Source organism: Poecilia formosa, unplaced genomic scaffold (assembly GCF_000485575.1).
Source record: "Poecilia formosa unplaced genomic scaffold, Poecilia_formosa-5.1.2 Scaffold159, whole genome shotgun sequence".
Classification (NCBI taxonomy): domain Eukaryota; kingdom Metazoa; phylum Chordata; class Actinopteri; order Cyprinodontiformes; family Poeciliidae; genus Poecilia; species Poecilia formosa.
The window spans coordinates 789,402-806,720 of NW_006800098.1; the positions used below are offsets into that span (position 1 = coordinate 789,402).

The window sequence follows — 17,319 nt, forward strand, 5'->3', positions numbered from 1 at the left end:
CGACCTTCTGGTCCTTTTACCCCAAGAGCCTTTGGTGCATGAATGCCTGCATGACACAATGAGTTATAAGGCTAAGGCTGGCTCAGTTGGATCAATGAAGGACAGAGGCAAGCCAAGCCACTTGACCATGTCTGACACAGCAGAGCTGGTGGGAAAAGACAAAAATCCTGGCAAGGCGAGGAAGTCCTCCATGGGAATGATGGTCGGGGATTGAGAGAGCTGAAGAAGAGGTGTGTGTTGTGTGTGTGTGTTTTTGTTTGTGTAAGAGGGTGAGGTACTCACGCCAGTCTGGTGCAGCAGGTCTCCCCCTCCACGTCTCCCCCGGGAGGGTTATCTGTGTTGACTGATTCATTTTCACTGGCTGGCATGCTCACTGAGAGAAATGGATAAAGACAAAAGGGAAGAAAAAAAAAGAAAATATGAGGATGAGTCAGAAAAAAACAAAGAAAAAAGGTCTATGGCAGCATAAGTGTGCAGGGGGTTTAACGTTTACCTGGAAATAAAACGTACGTTTCAAATGCACGTTTGCAGTAGCTTCCAAAACGTTTATTTTATTTATTTATTTTTTTTTGCCTTTTTGAGCCACCAACTTTTCTGTATTTCATAGAAAATTTCCACAATAGACCAAACAATAGTGAATTACGGTGAAGAGGAAGAAAAAGGACACATAGTTTTAAGATAATAATGATAAAGTGTGGAATGCATAAATTTATTCCCCATTACTCGGATTCTCCTACATAAAATTTGGCGCCTTCAGAAGTCACGGACGCATTCCCTTTGGGTCAGTACTTTGCAGAACCACCTTTTGCTACAATTACAGCTGCGAGTTTTAAATAAACCAGTTTTGCATATCTGGAGATGGAAATTTTCGGCCACTTTAGTTTTTTGCTCCGTCAGTTTGGACTGAGAGCCTTTGAGAGCATAAATTTTCAAGTCTTATGACAGACTCTCATAACAGATTTAAGTCTGGACTTTGTACTATTAGTCGTCCAGCTGGTCCGATCGGTAAACAATGGCCCTAGATACAAGTGTTTTATTGAGCTCTTATATGATTTTTTTTTTTCAGGACTGCCCTGCATTCCTGTCTTAAACATAAAAGAGAGAAACTTTGCAGTTTCTTTGTAGTCTAAGGAAAGAGCTTCCCTATGACATCAGATATCAGATCTCTGTTCATCCTCACCTTTGAGTCTAAATTAAAATGTCTTTTGGTAATAAGAGAGCATAGTTCAAACAACATATATTTTTTTCTGTTTTAAATAAAACGGCGTGCAAACGACGACATGCAAGGATAGAGGGATGAGTTAATATTGAGACGATGGGGAAAGACATTGAAAAATGAAACATATTCATGGGTAATAATAGAAAAATCCATTTAAAAAAAAGTACAAAATGAATGGACGACCGATAATAGTGAAGTGGGACGGGGAGACAATAATGTAAGCACTAAAAGACGTTTTAGATGACAGGAGATTGAGCGAGAAAGAAAAGGAAGAATGTGGAGACGGCTGGTTGGGAGACTGATTTGAAATGATCCATGGCTTTTTATTGCTTCTGTCAGTTCAGGCTTGCTTGGAGGGGGGGGATGAGCCGCATTCCTTTATTGTCACTTCAAAACTTATTGCTACACCTGTAGGTATCAGAATCAGACACTGCACACGGAGTTTGCCTGAACTCGTCACTAGCAAGTGCGTTTCTATAATTTTGTGCTTTTTTTTTTAAGTTTATTTGAGCATTTCTTTTTCTTGCGTGATTATTAATCACTATGCTACAGATAACTTCAGTAGATTTAAAAGCGAGAATTTTGATGCGCAAGTTTCGACGGCGGTGAAGCTTTCAGCTGCTAATTTGTTGGGAAACCCAAACCCGTCGTTTCAATCATATCAAAACGTCATTGCGCGTCGACACACAAATCGGTGGTAAAGATTTTCACTTTTGTAAAAACCTGGTCTCTGTGAGCGTTAAAGCCTTCGCCGTTAACATGATGTAAGTTTCCACACTTCGACATGTCCCTCCTGTAGCTCCTCTACTTGGTTAAACGCACTTGTGAGCTGCAAGTTTCTCCTGAGGCTACAAAGCCTTTCAAATACTATTCAAAAGCAGCCCGGTGCCTTCCTTCCCCTCAATGGAGCTATGAACTAGTTTAATACCTATTGTTAGAGTAAACCCCAAAGACCTGGTACAAAGAGACAAGAAACGAGGAAAATGAAGACAGAGGACAGCAGGGTAAAGAATGACTGAAGAGACAGAAAAGGACATGATGGAAACAGGGCTCACATGATTTTTTTTTTTTTGTTTTTTTTTTGAGTGCGTAAATGGGATTAGATTCTGCTTTAGCCTGTTAATGCAAAAACTTTCAAGCTATCATGTAAGTACACAGACTTATTTGTTTTTGGAGACCCTGGGAAATTATATCCTAACTTCACAGACTGACATTCAGTCAGTCTGTGATAAGAAGATGCTTAGATAAGAAGTCTTGTCTTTCTTATCTAAGCAAAGTAAGTAAGACAAAATAACAAATATTTCTCACTAAACAGGGACCTAAGCTAATTGGTTTGCTATTTTAAGTGGGGCTGTGTGGAGTAATTATGAAAAGATTCAGCAGAATGCTATCAAGTCATTCTATTAAAAAGATTTTATTCCTGGATAATTGTGGCTGAAGGTGGTTTGATTGCATAAGCATGCCAAACATTTCAGATTTGTAAAAAATTCATGCTTCACTTTTCTTCCACTTCAAAAATATACACCACTTTGTGTTGGTCTATCACTTAAAATCCCAATGAAATGCATTGACTTTTCTGACTGTGAAGTGACAATATATGGAAAACCTAAGGGATTATAGATTATTTTGCAAGGCACTGCGTGTAAAACTTGGAGTAGAAGTTGGAGAACTTTTTTTTTTTTTCTGCATAAAATTTCATATTTTAGTTTATGAGAGCCTGGAATAATGCAGGGGCTTTTAAAGAAAGGAATCTGAAACGACAAGAAGAGGATTATGTCATCACTTCAGCAAAGATGGTTTTGCATATACTAATTTATGCTTTGCATTGGCCTTGTATGATAACATTCACCTCTTATGTTTTCAGACAATCAAGCAAATTGTTTCCTTTCAGATCAAATTTTTAATGTCAAAACTGTAAAGTTGTTTCTTCTCTTTGTCTCCATTTACATTGCAATTAACTTTTTCTTTTTTTAAGAAAAAGTGAAATTTTATGTGCACCAAAGTGTCGCAAAAGCCAATATAGAAAAGTCGCAATTTTGGGTAGAATTTCATAAAATGAGAGCGTTAGAATATTATAATGCTTGAAATAATTGTTAAATGAGCAGCAATCATTTGGATGTAGGTGTGCAAAATGCACAAGCAAGACATTGAGAACAAACAAATGTACAGTGTCGAGAGGTTTTTACTACACACTAAGGGTTTGAAGCTCTAAAGGGGGGCAAAAGATATTCTTAAGTGGCAGGAGAGTCTTTACAGAAGTAAGGAAGGTAGAAATGAAAACAAAGGAAGATTTTAGGCGTAGAAAAAGTGCTCGGGGTTGCAGTCCGCTTGCAGTTCTAGGATCTGTAAGATCTTCAACTAATGTCGGTCCATGCAGACAAACGCACACGCCTTACGAAGGAAAGCCGCGTTTTTCTTCACGGCTCCACGCAGAGAGAGAAAATGTCGACCTTTACCTGGGGACAGATAGCACGGCTCAACAGGACAAATACAAACATGCATCCACACACACACACACACACACACACACACACACACACACACGCACATACACACACACACTTGCATATAAAGTAGAGAGCGCTTCACATCAGCTTTTCACCTCCAGACAGCATTGACAGCAGAAACCAAGTTACAAAAAAACATTTATTTAAACAATTACACCGACACCTCATTCCTTCATTTAAACCATAGTTTTACGTTGAAAAGAATTAATATGACTGCAGCACTGTCTGTTCCGCCTTTGTTGAACAATTTCATTTTTTGATCTTTATTTTATTTACCCAAACTTCTGCAGTTTTGCGCAGAGAGAAACACAATAAAGGTCAGAAAGTAATTTGATCTGGATTTCTATAGATGAAATCCAAGAAACTGACTTTAAACTTTTACTGAGAGCTACACAAGATTGTTTTTTTATTTTTTTGTTTGTTTTTGGAATGCTTCTGAGAAATATTGCATTTTTCTTTTTAATCATTTTCTCTATTGGATTCTTTTCATTGCGTAACATTTGCACGCTGGGTTCATCGTCTTCTAAATCATAACATAAGACGTAATAATTTAAAATCTCTTGTACAGTAAAATGTAAAATCTTGCAAACACTGTAAGGAACTAGACAAGAAACAGAACATGCAAAGTGATGCAATAAAAGACAGCATTCATATTTTAAACAGTGGCTGCAGAATCGCTGTAGCTCATTCAATTGAGGGCGATGAGGATAAATGAAACTCAGATTCTTTATCATTTTAATAATTTGTACTACTACATCCACATACACACACACACAGAGCTTTTTAATAAAGCATTTTTCATGCTTTCAAAGAGTAATTTTACACTTGCAGTCATCTTAAATTTCTGACTATTCCCACCGGAGACAACTCCAGTACATCCTTCACTGCTCTTAGAGAATATCGGACACCTTCTCCTTCAAAGTCAATGGAAAATGGTTATTTGTTGCAGATATTTCCTCAAAGTAGAGCCGGTGTTACATTTAACATGACACCAGCTTCAATAAAAAACTGTATCCAACAAGTTTTAGGAGTAGAATCCAAATGCATCCAGCGAATAATAAAGGAACAGTGTGTTACCAATAACTGGTACTTGTGATTGAGGTGGGAATGAAGGTATTTCTAAGTGAGCAGTGTCATGGTAAATGCCTTAACTCATCTACAAAAAGCAGCTGAAAGACTCAACGTTAACTTTATGACGTTCAAACCAAAGCACTAAGTTTAAGAAGCAAGAAAAATCGCAAACAAGCCAAATTTAAACGTCTTGGTGTGAAGACTGTAGAGGCATCTATTATGCAGTTGAAGCCAAATGTTTACATACACTCTAAAAAGAAACATAACCCTATTTTCTTACTGTTTGATATCAAACCGCACTCATTATTTTCTGCTTAGGCTAAGGATTAACAAAATATTCAGCAGTGAGTGAAACAAACAAGCTTTCTGGTCTTCATGCAACAAGACGGCAAAGGTGGAGAGCATGCAAGTCGCATAGAAAGGCCCAGCATTACGCAACGTGCTTCTCAGATGACTTGGGACACATGCTGAACTGCTGAGATGACACAATAAGATACAGTAATTGCATTAGTTCTAATTAGTTGTGCATTTCCCCCTTTTAGAATCGTTAAGTATCTTCAAAAGACGGCTGCAGAAGTAAGCCAAAGCTTGAAGTCAGAAAAATGATAAGACCTGTGATAATCAGTGCTGCAGTGATTACAAAAAAGGAAAAAAAGAAAAAGAAAAGGAAAAAAGAAAAAAGAAAAACTGGAGATCATTAGCACAAAACTGAGTACCCTGGTTATTTCCAATTAGCTGAATCCAATTATAAGCCCCTGGGATGTTTTAGAGAAAATGGTGGATCAACACAAAGCCTTCAGCAAAGAGAACAAGAGAGGAATTTCTGCTTCTGACAAATGCACTCATCAGGATATGGTTTTTGGCAATTGAACTGTTTGCAGTTCTGCTTGGGAACAGTCTGCTGTTCGTCTTCGACCAACACAGTTACTGTCAGGTGAGGACATTTTGAATGAGTTTTTTTTAAACCGCGTTCATCCACACGCTGCACATCTGATTACACCTGAAACCCTTCGAATGCTTCCTCACCAATACTATAACAAACACGCTGACAATGGCAACTGACTCGTGCAAGTGTATCTGTAATAAACACAAACGCGCATTCATGCTAGGAAAGCCCTCTGCAATGTGCACAAGCTACACATTTGTTGATCTGTGTGCACGGACGGGATGGTGCAGTGCTTTGCATTAAGACCTTTGCAATGTTACAACCACATCAACATCAATGCAATAGAACATTTTTGTCATATGTATGTATTCTGTATAGTGCTTTGCCTACATGCAAAACACTATTTGGCTAAAAAACATAATCTCCACATCACCTTATATATGTCATACCCACCATCAAAGACTTTGTGGAAAAAGGATTTTTACAATGCACTGTTGATAAATAGTCAATGGTATATGTCGTATAGACACGTGCACATATACTGTTTTTTTTTTTTTTCTTGTCATTTTGTCTGTCAATTTTTGTCATAAAGTCTCCTATCATCTTTTGGAAAAGTGTTCCTCTGACAAACTGTCCCAGGGCAGCAGAAAGAGTCCAATTCATCAACCAGGAGGAGCGTCCGTCCATCCATCCATCGTAGTGATGGAGGCAAAGTAACTGAGATATTAAGTGACTTTATTTTTCTCCTTCACAAACAGAAATATGATGGATCCTTTTGAAGTACAAGTACAAAACCTATCATTTCGTCATCTCATCGACACTTGACGGCTTGTCCGATTAAATTAACAATTCACAGTGTTGCACTGTGTCAATATTGACATCGACAACATTAGAAATTTGTCTTTTAAAAAAAACAGACGTGGTGATTTTTATGCGACATTTACGAAATTTGGCAGCATACTGATTATTTGTGACAAATGCCTCAACCTGAGGTGATTCGGTTTTGCCTGACTGATGGGCACGGACCGACAAAATGGTAACACACAGAGCTTTATTTCCTTGCAGACTGGATCATTCCGTCTTAGACCATGTTAATTCACTGGGACTCTCAGAGAGCAAATATCATCATTAGATTAATCAATTCGCTTTTCCACCCATAATGTCATCAGTGTTTTGTTTTTCTTCTTCTTCTTTTTCCTTTTGAAGACTGAATTACCAGCTCGGCAAAGAAGATGTGTGCAGACAATCCATGCTGTCTCTGTGTAATTAGTTTTCATTCATTTCAAGTGCATGCAAGCTGTGATTCAAGCCTCTAAAAAAAAAAAAAGACCCTTTCTCCTTTTCTCGCTGTCACTCTCACTAGCTGAATTTAAGCTTTTGATGTCAGACTTCCAGGTTAGGAGGCTCTATTTCTCTGCCTCTTGAAGCAAGGATTAGTCCTAGAGAAACGTGTGGCTGCCTCTCTCTCCAATCAAGTGGTAGATTGAAACCGGGTGCTGATTTGCGGAGTACGTTTCTATCAAAACACAAGTGCTCATCTTTTTTGAGGTGTACCCAGTTAGAACGTACATATGAATGATTAGGTGCAGGATTGTGTTTGAGAGAGAGAGAGAGAGATAGAGAGAGAGAGCATGCAACCACTGGCTATAAGCTGCAGCATGACGCATCCCAGTGATATCTAAACAGGTTTAAAACCACAGGAGGACTTTCAAGCAAACAGTGTTTGTTTGTCACACACTCAACACTCAGGAAGTCAGTTGATTTTTCTAAACTTTGCCAAAAATACCTCTCCGGTGGAACTAGCTCTTTACAAATCCATACTTGCACGCAACCTTTCTCCCAACTTTGTACTGCACTTAAACGCAACATGCACGAAATTACACCAAGCACCCAGATGAAGGTGAAATGTTGGCCCCGTTCGTTGGTTGAAATGAATTATGGTACTGCAGTACTCACGGTTTCTGGGTTTGTCATCGTCCAAGCCCTCCTCTTCGTTCTCTGGGTCGATGTCTTCGGCCTGAGTGATCCAGTCTAAATAGCCCTGTGGTCGGACAAACGAATGCAGAGACGGGGAGAACAAGTCAGCGGGCGCAACAGTGGATCGGGCAATGTGCGTGAAGAGAAAGCACTGACGAGTTAGACGGTGCTTTGCAGAAGTATTTAGTGTCGTTGAACTCATTTCCATTTTCCAATGCAATTTACGATAAAGTGCAAATAAATATTTTCATTTTTTGTTTTGCATTTGCATACCAGAATTTTCAGTTGTTTTTTTTTTTTTCATTTTTAATTTTCCCTCCTTCCCAGCAATGTTCTGCTTTATGTTGATCATGAAAGACACTGATGACGTTTGATGGACACAGGTACTTTTACAAGATTTACAAACAGTTTGAATTTCTCTTCCTTTGAATTTGGCAGTCTTTTCCATAAAAGTGACCTTGCAAGTATTCATTCTCATACTGTGACGCCAAATAATGTTTTTATTTTATTTTTTGAGAGAGGGAAAGGACACTGGAGTGTTTAAATCAATAAGTACAACAAATTTCTGCACTTTAGCTCATATGTGACTTAGATAAACACTTAGTGCTCAAACACAGCAGCCCACCTTAAGGTCCTCCTCCAGTTGCTGTTTTTCTCGTAGTTTCTGGAAGTCACCACGTGCCTTGGCCTTTTCTCTTTCCTTGGAAAACTCTCTGGGAGGGGGGAGGCAGGGTAACGGGACGGGGTTATAGGTTCAGGAGGGAAGAGAGAGGAACAAAGAAACGAAAGACAAGAAGAAGAATCTGAAAATCCAGGCTGAAGGTTTTTGGCAAATGTGAGATTACTGTGTTAACTAGTATGATGCAGCTTGCAGCATAGGGGAGGGTGTGGGACAACCTGCTGAGGGAAAGGCAATGAGTGAAGGAGAAAAGGGGTTAGTGTGCAAACGAAAATGGAAAACCTGAGCTTTTAGGCTCCCAATAGAGTCAGCTTTGAAGCGAAACCTTAAAGCGAAGAGGAACTTGGCTTTGGATATTTAAAAAAAAAAACAACTTCAGTGTTCCACCTCTGCTGTGATTCATCTGTACCTCCTTAGCCTTTAGATCTACTTTTACAAGCTTTGCTTTGAATTATTTCTTTGATCACTATTAGGTTTCCATCAAATCAAAGAATTTAGTTCGGGTCCGAACAGCTCAAGGCGGTTTGCTTTCCATGATACAGAGCTTACAGATTTATGTTATTTTTTTGCTTTTATGTCACATCCAATTTATCGGATAATCAAATAACTTTTATATTAGAGAAACAAAGCTTGCTTTAATGTAAAATATATGTTTCAAATAAGTAGCTAACTGAAAATCATCACAAAAAAACAAACAATACATAATATGTAATTCTTTACTGTTCTCGTGAAATTGCAACTACAAAAATTTGCTTTGGTTGGGTTTAATCATGTAAAGAAAATCCAATGTAACAGCAAGTCCGTCAATGATTTGTGTTTATTTTCTGTCCTGTACAAACAGTTTTGATTGATGCACTTAGCAGGAGGCGCATCGATAAGCCAAGCACACTGGATGTAAACCGTGACAGCAACTAATGACTAATCAACAGTAAACCGCTGTCAAACACACACAACAAACAACCAGTATTTTTATATGTATATATAAAACTATAAAATAAACAAATGTCAAATATCTTCTTCAAATTAGGTTTAAAGTTTAAACACGTCTTTCAATTATTTGTTTATTTTGCAACACAGGATGTGGGAAAACTTGAAGCCTACAGATTTCCACCATCGGCCAAATTAATCAGTCATAGCAGTAATTAAAAATAGAATTAGATATGTTTTTATTAATGGATGATTTGAGAACATATCCAAGTGTATTCCATTCTCTCTGCATCGCCTTTAGATTCCTTGTTCTGTCTCTCTTCCTCTTTTGTGAATTCACATCAGCTCGTTCTGCTGTTTCATGTCGCGTTATACCCCGAGTTCCACTCAATGCGTTTCTGTCTCCAAATTGCACTGTAGCTGCTCTTGTTCCTGCTTAGCAATTAGTTATAATGCCAACCTGAGACGCCAATGAGAAACCAGTTGGTAAAAGGTCAGGCTGTGTAGTGTGCTGACAGCATCATTACTCAGAGGTTTAGACAAAGTCAGGACGCCCAAACCAACCCCGAGCTGTTTGGACCAGACAGACATCTAATACTTTCTCCATAGGAGCGTCAAGTCGGATGTCATAATAAACAAAAGATAGATGGTTCTGAAAGTCATAAAGCACACATTTGTAGGATTTCATACACTCAAAAAGAATTAGATTTGTCGAAGCGCTTACTCTAGTTGTGCCAAAGTTAGGCAGTGCGGCTCACGTAATTACATGTTTCACAAAGTCCTACCAGCAATCTACAAATATGTTGATTTTTTTTATTTTATTTTATTTTATTTTTTACCACTGGCTCCCTTCCTTTATTCTATACGAGGAGGAGCGTTTTCTGTGCCAGTGGCAGCAGTGCTGAGTGCAGACCTTTTCATGATAGTAGTTCTATTTCCCAGAAACGGCAGCGAGAGACGATACCCAAAAGGTCTCTGTGGTCTTGAGGCAGAATCACAAGTGATTCTACTACAGTCAGCTAAAGTCTATCAGCAGTTTACATTGTTCTCTTGGGAAAGGTCCTGAGCCGCAGTTGTAAAGAGCTGTGATGACAAAGCTACACTGGCTTGTAAAATCATCCTCACCCCTTGTGTCCTTTCAGAGTTTTTCACTTTTACAAGCACAAACCTCTATAATAAATTGTGGAGATCTGAAGAGATATTCAACACAAGATAGTGTGTTTGGTTACTTACTGAATAAGTAACTTTTAAAACAAATAGTTGAAATTGATTTAATGTGTTTGATAATAGAGTAAAGGGGGTGAAATTATGTGATGTTTTATTTAGTCTATTACATAAAATGTGAACAAAATATGAAGAGGTTTGTGCGTATAATGGGACAAAAAAACTAAAAAAAACTAAACAAAACTTACTTTTGAAAGGCTCACATGCATTTCCCCACATTCATGTTGTGTTTATTGCAAATGTCAACACAAATAATAAGTGAGCCACTAGTCCAAAAACTAAACTCCCCGTCTTCCCCAGAAACACAGCAGCGACGGAGGGAGAAGTTGGTTTTTAAATCATCTCTTGTCCGCCCTTACCCGCTCAACACCCCCAAAACCAAGTTTAGCACAAAGAAGGAGCCGATGATGATTAAGGTCACAAAATAGACCCAGGGCCACCTGTAATCTACTGCGTCATTCACCTAGGAGATGGAGCATGGAAGAGGAAATGGTCCAGGGACAAGAAGGACAAAAAAAAAAAAAAAAAGATGACGGGATTAAGAAGGACAGACATTCATGGGAATAAAAAGGGAAGAAGAAAAAGGGAGCAAGGGAAGGAGTTAAAAAATAAAAATTATAACAGATGGAGTGGTTTTGATTTTGCGGGATTCAGAGTGAGAACATAAATAACCAACATGGATGTTAAAAAAAATAAGTGTTTGTGTTTAGTTAAAAGCTTGCATGAAGCACAACCTTTGTTTGAGTTTGCAATATATAAAATCCGCTGTCTGTCTGAAAGCGTCTTATAAACACTGTTTTTCTCAGGTTTATTCCCTGTTGAGGAAAAACATCTTTATTTAGTTAGACACATGAACAGACTGTGCAGCAAGACTCCCAAGGATTGGATGTATTTATAGCCCTCATGACAAAAATGTTAATTCTCCAAGACTCCAAGGTTGCAAAATAATTCAATTCAGGAATTAAAAAAATAAAAATAAATAAAGAATATCTTTAATCAAATTAGTTTCAGTTGCATAGTTGATTAGATTAAAAGTTTAACATTTAAATGAAATCTTTACGTAACCCTCTGATGTAATTTTATTATAATTGCTGGGAATTATTACTTGTGGGAGATTTGGAAAATCTTAAAATAAATGACTAAATTCTGTTCCAGTTTAGTGTTTCATAATTAATTCCCATGATTTCTGTCTTTAATGTCACATTTCCTCCATACTCCACTCTGGCCCCAGAAGAATTTACCCCTCCCATCCCTCCCCACCCCCCACCCGTCCCGTGTTTTCCCTGCAGTGCAAGACTTTTTAGCGTTCCACCTCAATGAGCGACCTGAGGGGTGAATTATTTATACCCCCGTGTGTCCTCACAGACCAGGAGGTGGTCTAAAACAGTGCGACTTGGCAAAGAGGAGTAAAAAAGCACCAAGGTGGAGCTGCATTTAGAGATGAAAAAATGCAAACATGCAGAAACTTTGTAACCCTTCATACTATCAGATGTGCACAACACGGTGAGATTGATTTCACTAAGAAAGCAAAACAATGGAGGTCACTTATCAACGAAGAACAACAAAGCTGGTGTTTAGTCAAACTGAAAGAACAAAGCTAACCTTGGGGGGGCGTTTGTGTGTCCATGTGTACGTCACATACAGGTTGTGACAGGAAGTGGCCCCAGTGCAACCATCTGACACGAACATGATGGATTGGGACCCATCTTTTTTATTTCTGCATGGCACATGTGTTATTCTGCCAAGCGTGTGACTAAAGGCTAAGCAATTATTTATTGGACTGGTCATCTACCTTTTTATTTATGGTTAAACTAGTCCGAAGAGATTATTGTTGAAAGCTCAAATTGTGATTTTTTTTTTTTTTTTGCTTTTGATGAGAGGAAAAATAAAAATGTATGCTAAAATGAAGCCTGTAGAAACGAAAAATAAAAAGTTGTGAGAAACTATACAGGACAGAATAGTTTTCTATGGAGGCATATCAGCTTTTCATCAGAGCTTGACTTTGGTGACTTTGTTCCTTTACCTCAAACTACTTTTGCAGAGTTTTTTTGGGGGGATTGACAAAAGTCTCTCTCCCACATATTCAAAACATCGCTTCCAATTTGCTAATGGGTGAACTGACCCAGAACAAGCCTCAGCAGATGCCAGGAAAGCTGAACGTTTTAGAAAAGAAGTCATTTGTGTAATTTTCAACGCAGCCTTTTATTTGTGATGCATTTTACAGAGTTTTTGAACCTCATTCAGACATGAGTCGATGCTGCGTCTATTTTTAGTTGTGATTCAGACAAAAAATATAATCCAAGCAAAAAAAAAAACTTTTCCAAAAGGTCTGTAGGCATAATCATGCAAAAATGCGAATAAGCCTTAACCGAAACTGAAAGATGACTTCGTCTCGTTTAGTTTAAATGGATTTCGTCCTGTTTTCACTTGCCATGTTCATATATTTCACAGAGTCTTGATGCATAGTCGGTTTTCCACATCTGAAGCTCAGCTCACACAATACACATACGTATACACATGACAACAGTATAAGCTCTTACCCGCTCAACACACCCAGAACGAGGTTGAGAACGAAAAATGAGCCAAAGATGACAAGAGAGACAAAATAGACCCATGGCAGCTCATAGCCCATAGCATCCTGCATCTGAAGGAGGAGAGAGGCAGAGGGGAACGGGGAACGAGGGAAAAAAAGAGAGGATTAACAGAGGGAACAGGGGGGTTAAGATTAAAAAGGCCAGAAAGAAAGTGATGGATTAGAACAAGAGGGAAATGTATATGACAGTGTTTGGGACGGATCTAAAAGAAAAATAATAGTTGAGGCAGCAAGAAGTCCAGCAAAGAATGTGTGTAAAAGTAAAAAAAACAAACAAAAAAAACAGATGAAACGTAGAAAGAGGGGAAAAACATGCATGATAAAAAAAGGGCTAGAAATGAACTTGTGTTTGAAGGCATAGCTAATCATATATGTGACTAAAAACAGAACCCCTCATCTCTGCTGCAGCCGCTTAACATTTAAAGGTATGTGTTTAAACAGCTGCTTCGTTACTTTTAGCCAACTGGACCTTGAAAGGCAAACCCATCTGCGACAGATGATTTGTTTCAGTACATGAATTTATGGGAAACCCTCTGCGATATATAATTTGGGACCGATCAGAGACAGAGCTGCTGTCAAAGGAATACGGGCGGCATCTAACTGCCGAGGGGCTTTGGATGTAAACATATTCACAAAAAAACTAATTATTGAAATATTTACCTCTTTTAATTGATAAAAATGGCAGCAGTTATGTAGAATATCAAGTTCTATCGATTATAGACTTTTATTTAAGATGGGATAGGTGGATGAAGAAACAACGATGGTTGCCACATCTTCTTTGTTATACTTATTCATCCAGATAGTGCATGAGAATATAAATACACTACAAATGTATATCAGAGGTGCAGTTGGCCTTGTTTATTCTCAAACGCCCAGTGTCTTAATGTACTTGCAAGCTGCAGCTGTCAGGAAAGCAACAGAAGGGGTGTAGAGCTTGTAGGCTATCTGCTCCATGTGCATACATGTGCTCTCGTCAATGCAACTCACACACACTGCATACACACATTTTGTGTGGTACTGACATTAAAATTGATGTTTAAGTTCACAGAAAATAAGTACGTTTTGAAAAAAATAACTTTCAAAAATCAAGCTTTTTCTTTTTTATAACACGGATGACAGCCTTTCTTGTACTTTGTGTATTTTTTTTTGTGGTTATTCTCTGCCACTTCTGCTAAACAACAGACAGTCCCCTCAAAACACTTTGGTCCATTTTTCATCGACCCAAACATCACTAATATCTTTGTTGGCGGCGCAGCTGGTCTCTATGGAGACGCAGAAGAAGTAAACAGGCAGATTCAGTCTTAAAGCTTTGGCAGTGGGGACTCTGCTCCCTTTCTGCTTTTATATAAATGAAGATCGGTGTGCTGATGCTACAGGACGGGACAGACCCGAACTGCAACGAATGATAAGTCCTTCAGAGAGAACCATCGGAGCTGATTGTCCCTCTACCCAGGACTTGTAAAGGTCTTGGGTCAAGAAAAGGGCAACTAAGTCCTCTGCAGACCCCACACATCCAGGACACAAATTGTTTGGACATTTATATTCAGGTCAGTGCTACATTTACTCAAACCAGCCGCCACAGGCTTACACTGTCAAATTGCCCGTATTGATACCATGTACTTATGCACAATTTCAACCTTGTCCTCCTCTTCTGTCGTCTACTGTTAAATGATCAATTGCGATGTAGTATAAACCCAAGAATTATTCTCAAAAATAATTGATTTAGTAGTCTGTTGCAGAGTGAATGAGGACAAGGCATCCTCCTTCATGCTGTATATTCTGTACACACTGCTTTGTCTGCACAACTGAGATATAATCTAGCTCGGTGTGTGTTTGTGATTGTGTGTGTGTTATACCTTATTCTGTAATAAATCTTTGAGTAAGTCTCTGCCTTTCTGCTACAGATATGCATTATGTTGCATATCTGTATCTTGGTTGGTCAGTTTCAATCTAGTTCTTCAACATAAATCACAGTTGTGGTAAACGGCTCACCCAGTACAACACGTCCGTCCAGCCTTCCATGGTTATGCACTGGAACACTGTCAGCATGGCAAAGGCAAAGTTGTCAAAGTTGGTGATTCCGTCATTCGGGCCTGCCCAACCCATTTGGCACTTGGTTCCGTTCTGCGTGCAGTGCCGACCGTAAGCGCCGTCAGGTGCACATGGTGCTGGTTTTTCCTCTGCATATGCTTCTGCGACAACAAGTCATGTTTTGATCGTCCACATAAAAATGCATAAATAGCTTTCCTCTGGAGAGCAAAACAAGTTTAGATTTTTATAAATTAACTGTTAAAATATTGTATCAAATTCATCAAAATGTTTGATAATATGCACTCTTAAATGTTTTTTTTGTCTTTTGATAAAAGCATGAACCAAAAATCATAACATCATTTTGCTAGCACAATTGAGTGGATTTGTACTCAACATTACTACTTATCTAAGTCAGTCACTGTATATCTGTGAAAAACGACTTTACATTTAATTACATCAACATAATGTTTTAATATCAGACAGTAAAGCATAAGTTCATACAAAATGCTGAGGAAAAAAGCTACCCAAAGTCATCTACATCCAGTACAATTATCACTTAAACCTATTAAATGCTATCCTTTCAGCAACTACTGCTCTCAGGTTTTTGGTACACCTGACAGTGAATCTTTGTTACGTGGCCATATAGGAATGAAATGCTGAAATTCTCTTAGTTTTATTCCAGATGTAACAGGAGGCACATTTTTCAAAAAGTTCCACTTCTGTCTCATCAGTCCACACAGGACCATTAACATGTTTTGTTTCTGTCTCAGTTGGACGTCTGTGTTCTTTGGGGTCAGCGATGGGTTTTGTCTTGGAAGTCTCCAATGATTTTTTTTTTCCCATTCCCATTCTTATTATAAATTAATGAACAATGGCCTTAGCTGGTGCAGCAGAAGTCCATAGTGCTTGATGTTTTTGGGTTTTTTTTGTCCTTTTGAAAAAGTCCCTAGGAATTTGTTGGGTCCACAGTTCCAAATTTCTCCCATTTGTGGATAATGACACTCCCTGGGGTTCGCTGGACTTCCAAAGTCGTAAAAATGACTGAGCTTATGTATATTGGGTCATCATGTTACTGTTTGAGAATGCTCCACCTACTTAAAGTCATCAGAGTGGTAACATTTAAGTAATTTTTTGCACTTCTGGAAGTAGACATTGCTGTGTCTAATGAAACTGAACCAGAATGAAGTGTGTAGCTACAGTTATCTTATGATTTAACAACGGGCACATGTTGATTTTCATACAGGCCCAGGTTAGTTTGGACAACTTACCTTTAATAACTGAAATCATCATTTGAAATCTATATTTTCTATTTACTAAAGCTCTGTAGAATGGAAAAAAAAAGTTAAATGTGACCAAAAAGCAAAAACAGAAGAAATCTGTAAGGAGGTAATTCTTTATCAAAGCTTTGCATTTTACCATCATAAAAAATATATATATTTTAGTCTCAGGTGAACAGCTATACAATAAATCCAGGCTATGTGAAAAATAGTGTTAAACTAATTATGCAAAATAAGCCCTCCAGGGTGATGTATAGGAGAATAGTGTATCACCACTTAACCCATGCAAAGCTAATGCCTCTCCAGGGGCCGATAACAACACTCGAGTCCATTTCCATCCAACAACCTGTGCTAAAAGTTGCTTCAATCATTTATGACAGCTCCTGTTTCGATAATTGTTCAAATCATTCATAAAATAAATGATGTTGTGAATTATTAATTGAATGCACTCTTTTTCTCTCTGCCACGTATTTCTGATGGATGGACTTTTTGCTACAGATTGGAGTTAATGCACAGTCAGCCTTTTAATGGCACTGTAAGAGCAGGGCTGTGCGTTATTTATCTGCCTGTTTGGTGGTTTCCTTTGTGCATGTGGCTACCTGGATTGCTGTATTTGCAGGTCTTGTGCATCTTGCCCATGAAGAGCTCCAGGCCGATGATGGCATAGATGATGATGACGAAGAGGACCAGGAGGGCGATGTGGAGCAGAGGAACCATGGCTTTGATTATGGAGTTCAACACGACTTGTAAACCTGCGGCACAAACAACTCTAATGTAAGTCACTATGACTGGTGTAATAGATAAAGCCAACTTAGAACGGGGCTCCAGTGAAGTCTTTTGAAAAATTGTAGACTGTTAAATCTGGGTTGGTGCCGGAAAACCAACCGGTTTAACTTGGCTCTCTCTGCTTGTTCTGATACATCCAGCC

At 38.5% G+C, this 17,319-nt stretch overlaps 1 protein-coding gene across 19 annotated transcripts in view; it reads right to left on the bottom strand.

Moving 5' to 3' along the window:
* The window catches only part of cacna1c (calcium channel, voltage-dependent, L type, alpha 1C subunit), a 171,060-nt gene that overhangs the window by 52,246 nt on the left and 101,495 nt on the right, over nt 1-17,319 (bottom strand). For 8 of the 19 annotated variants that reach the window (XM_016677605.1, XM_016677599.1, XM_016677615.1 and 5 more), the window contains exons 6-12: nt 16,991-17,143; nt 15,076-15,275; nt 13,031-13,134; nt 8,286-8,373; nt 7,640-7,724; nt 3,607-3,675; nt 283-373 (exon numbers count right to left, since the gene is read on the bottom strand). In XM_016677605.1, coding sequence (XP_016533091.1) covers nt 283-373; nt 3,607-3,675; nt 7,640-7,724; nt 8,286-8,373; nt 13,031-13,134; nt 15,076-15,275; nt 16,991-17,143 — 790 coding nt within the window. Of the gene's footprint in view, nt 1-282; nt 374-3,606; nt 3,676-7,639; nt 7,725-8,285; nt 8,374-10,849; nt 10,954-13,030; nt 13,135-15,075; nt 15,276-16,987; nt 17,144-17,319 lie in introns of all 19 variants that reach the window. The other 11 variants (XM_016677609.1, XM_007564443.2, XM_016677608.1 and 8 more) reach the window with 7 other exon arrangements.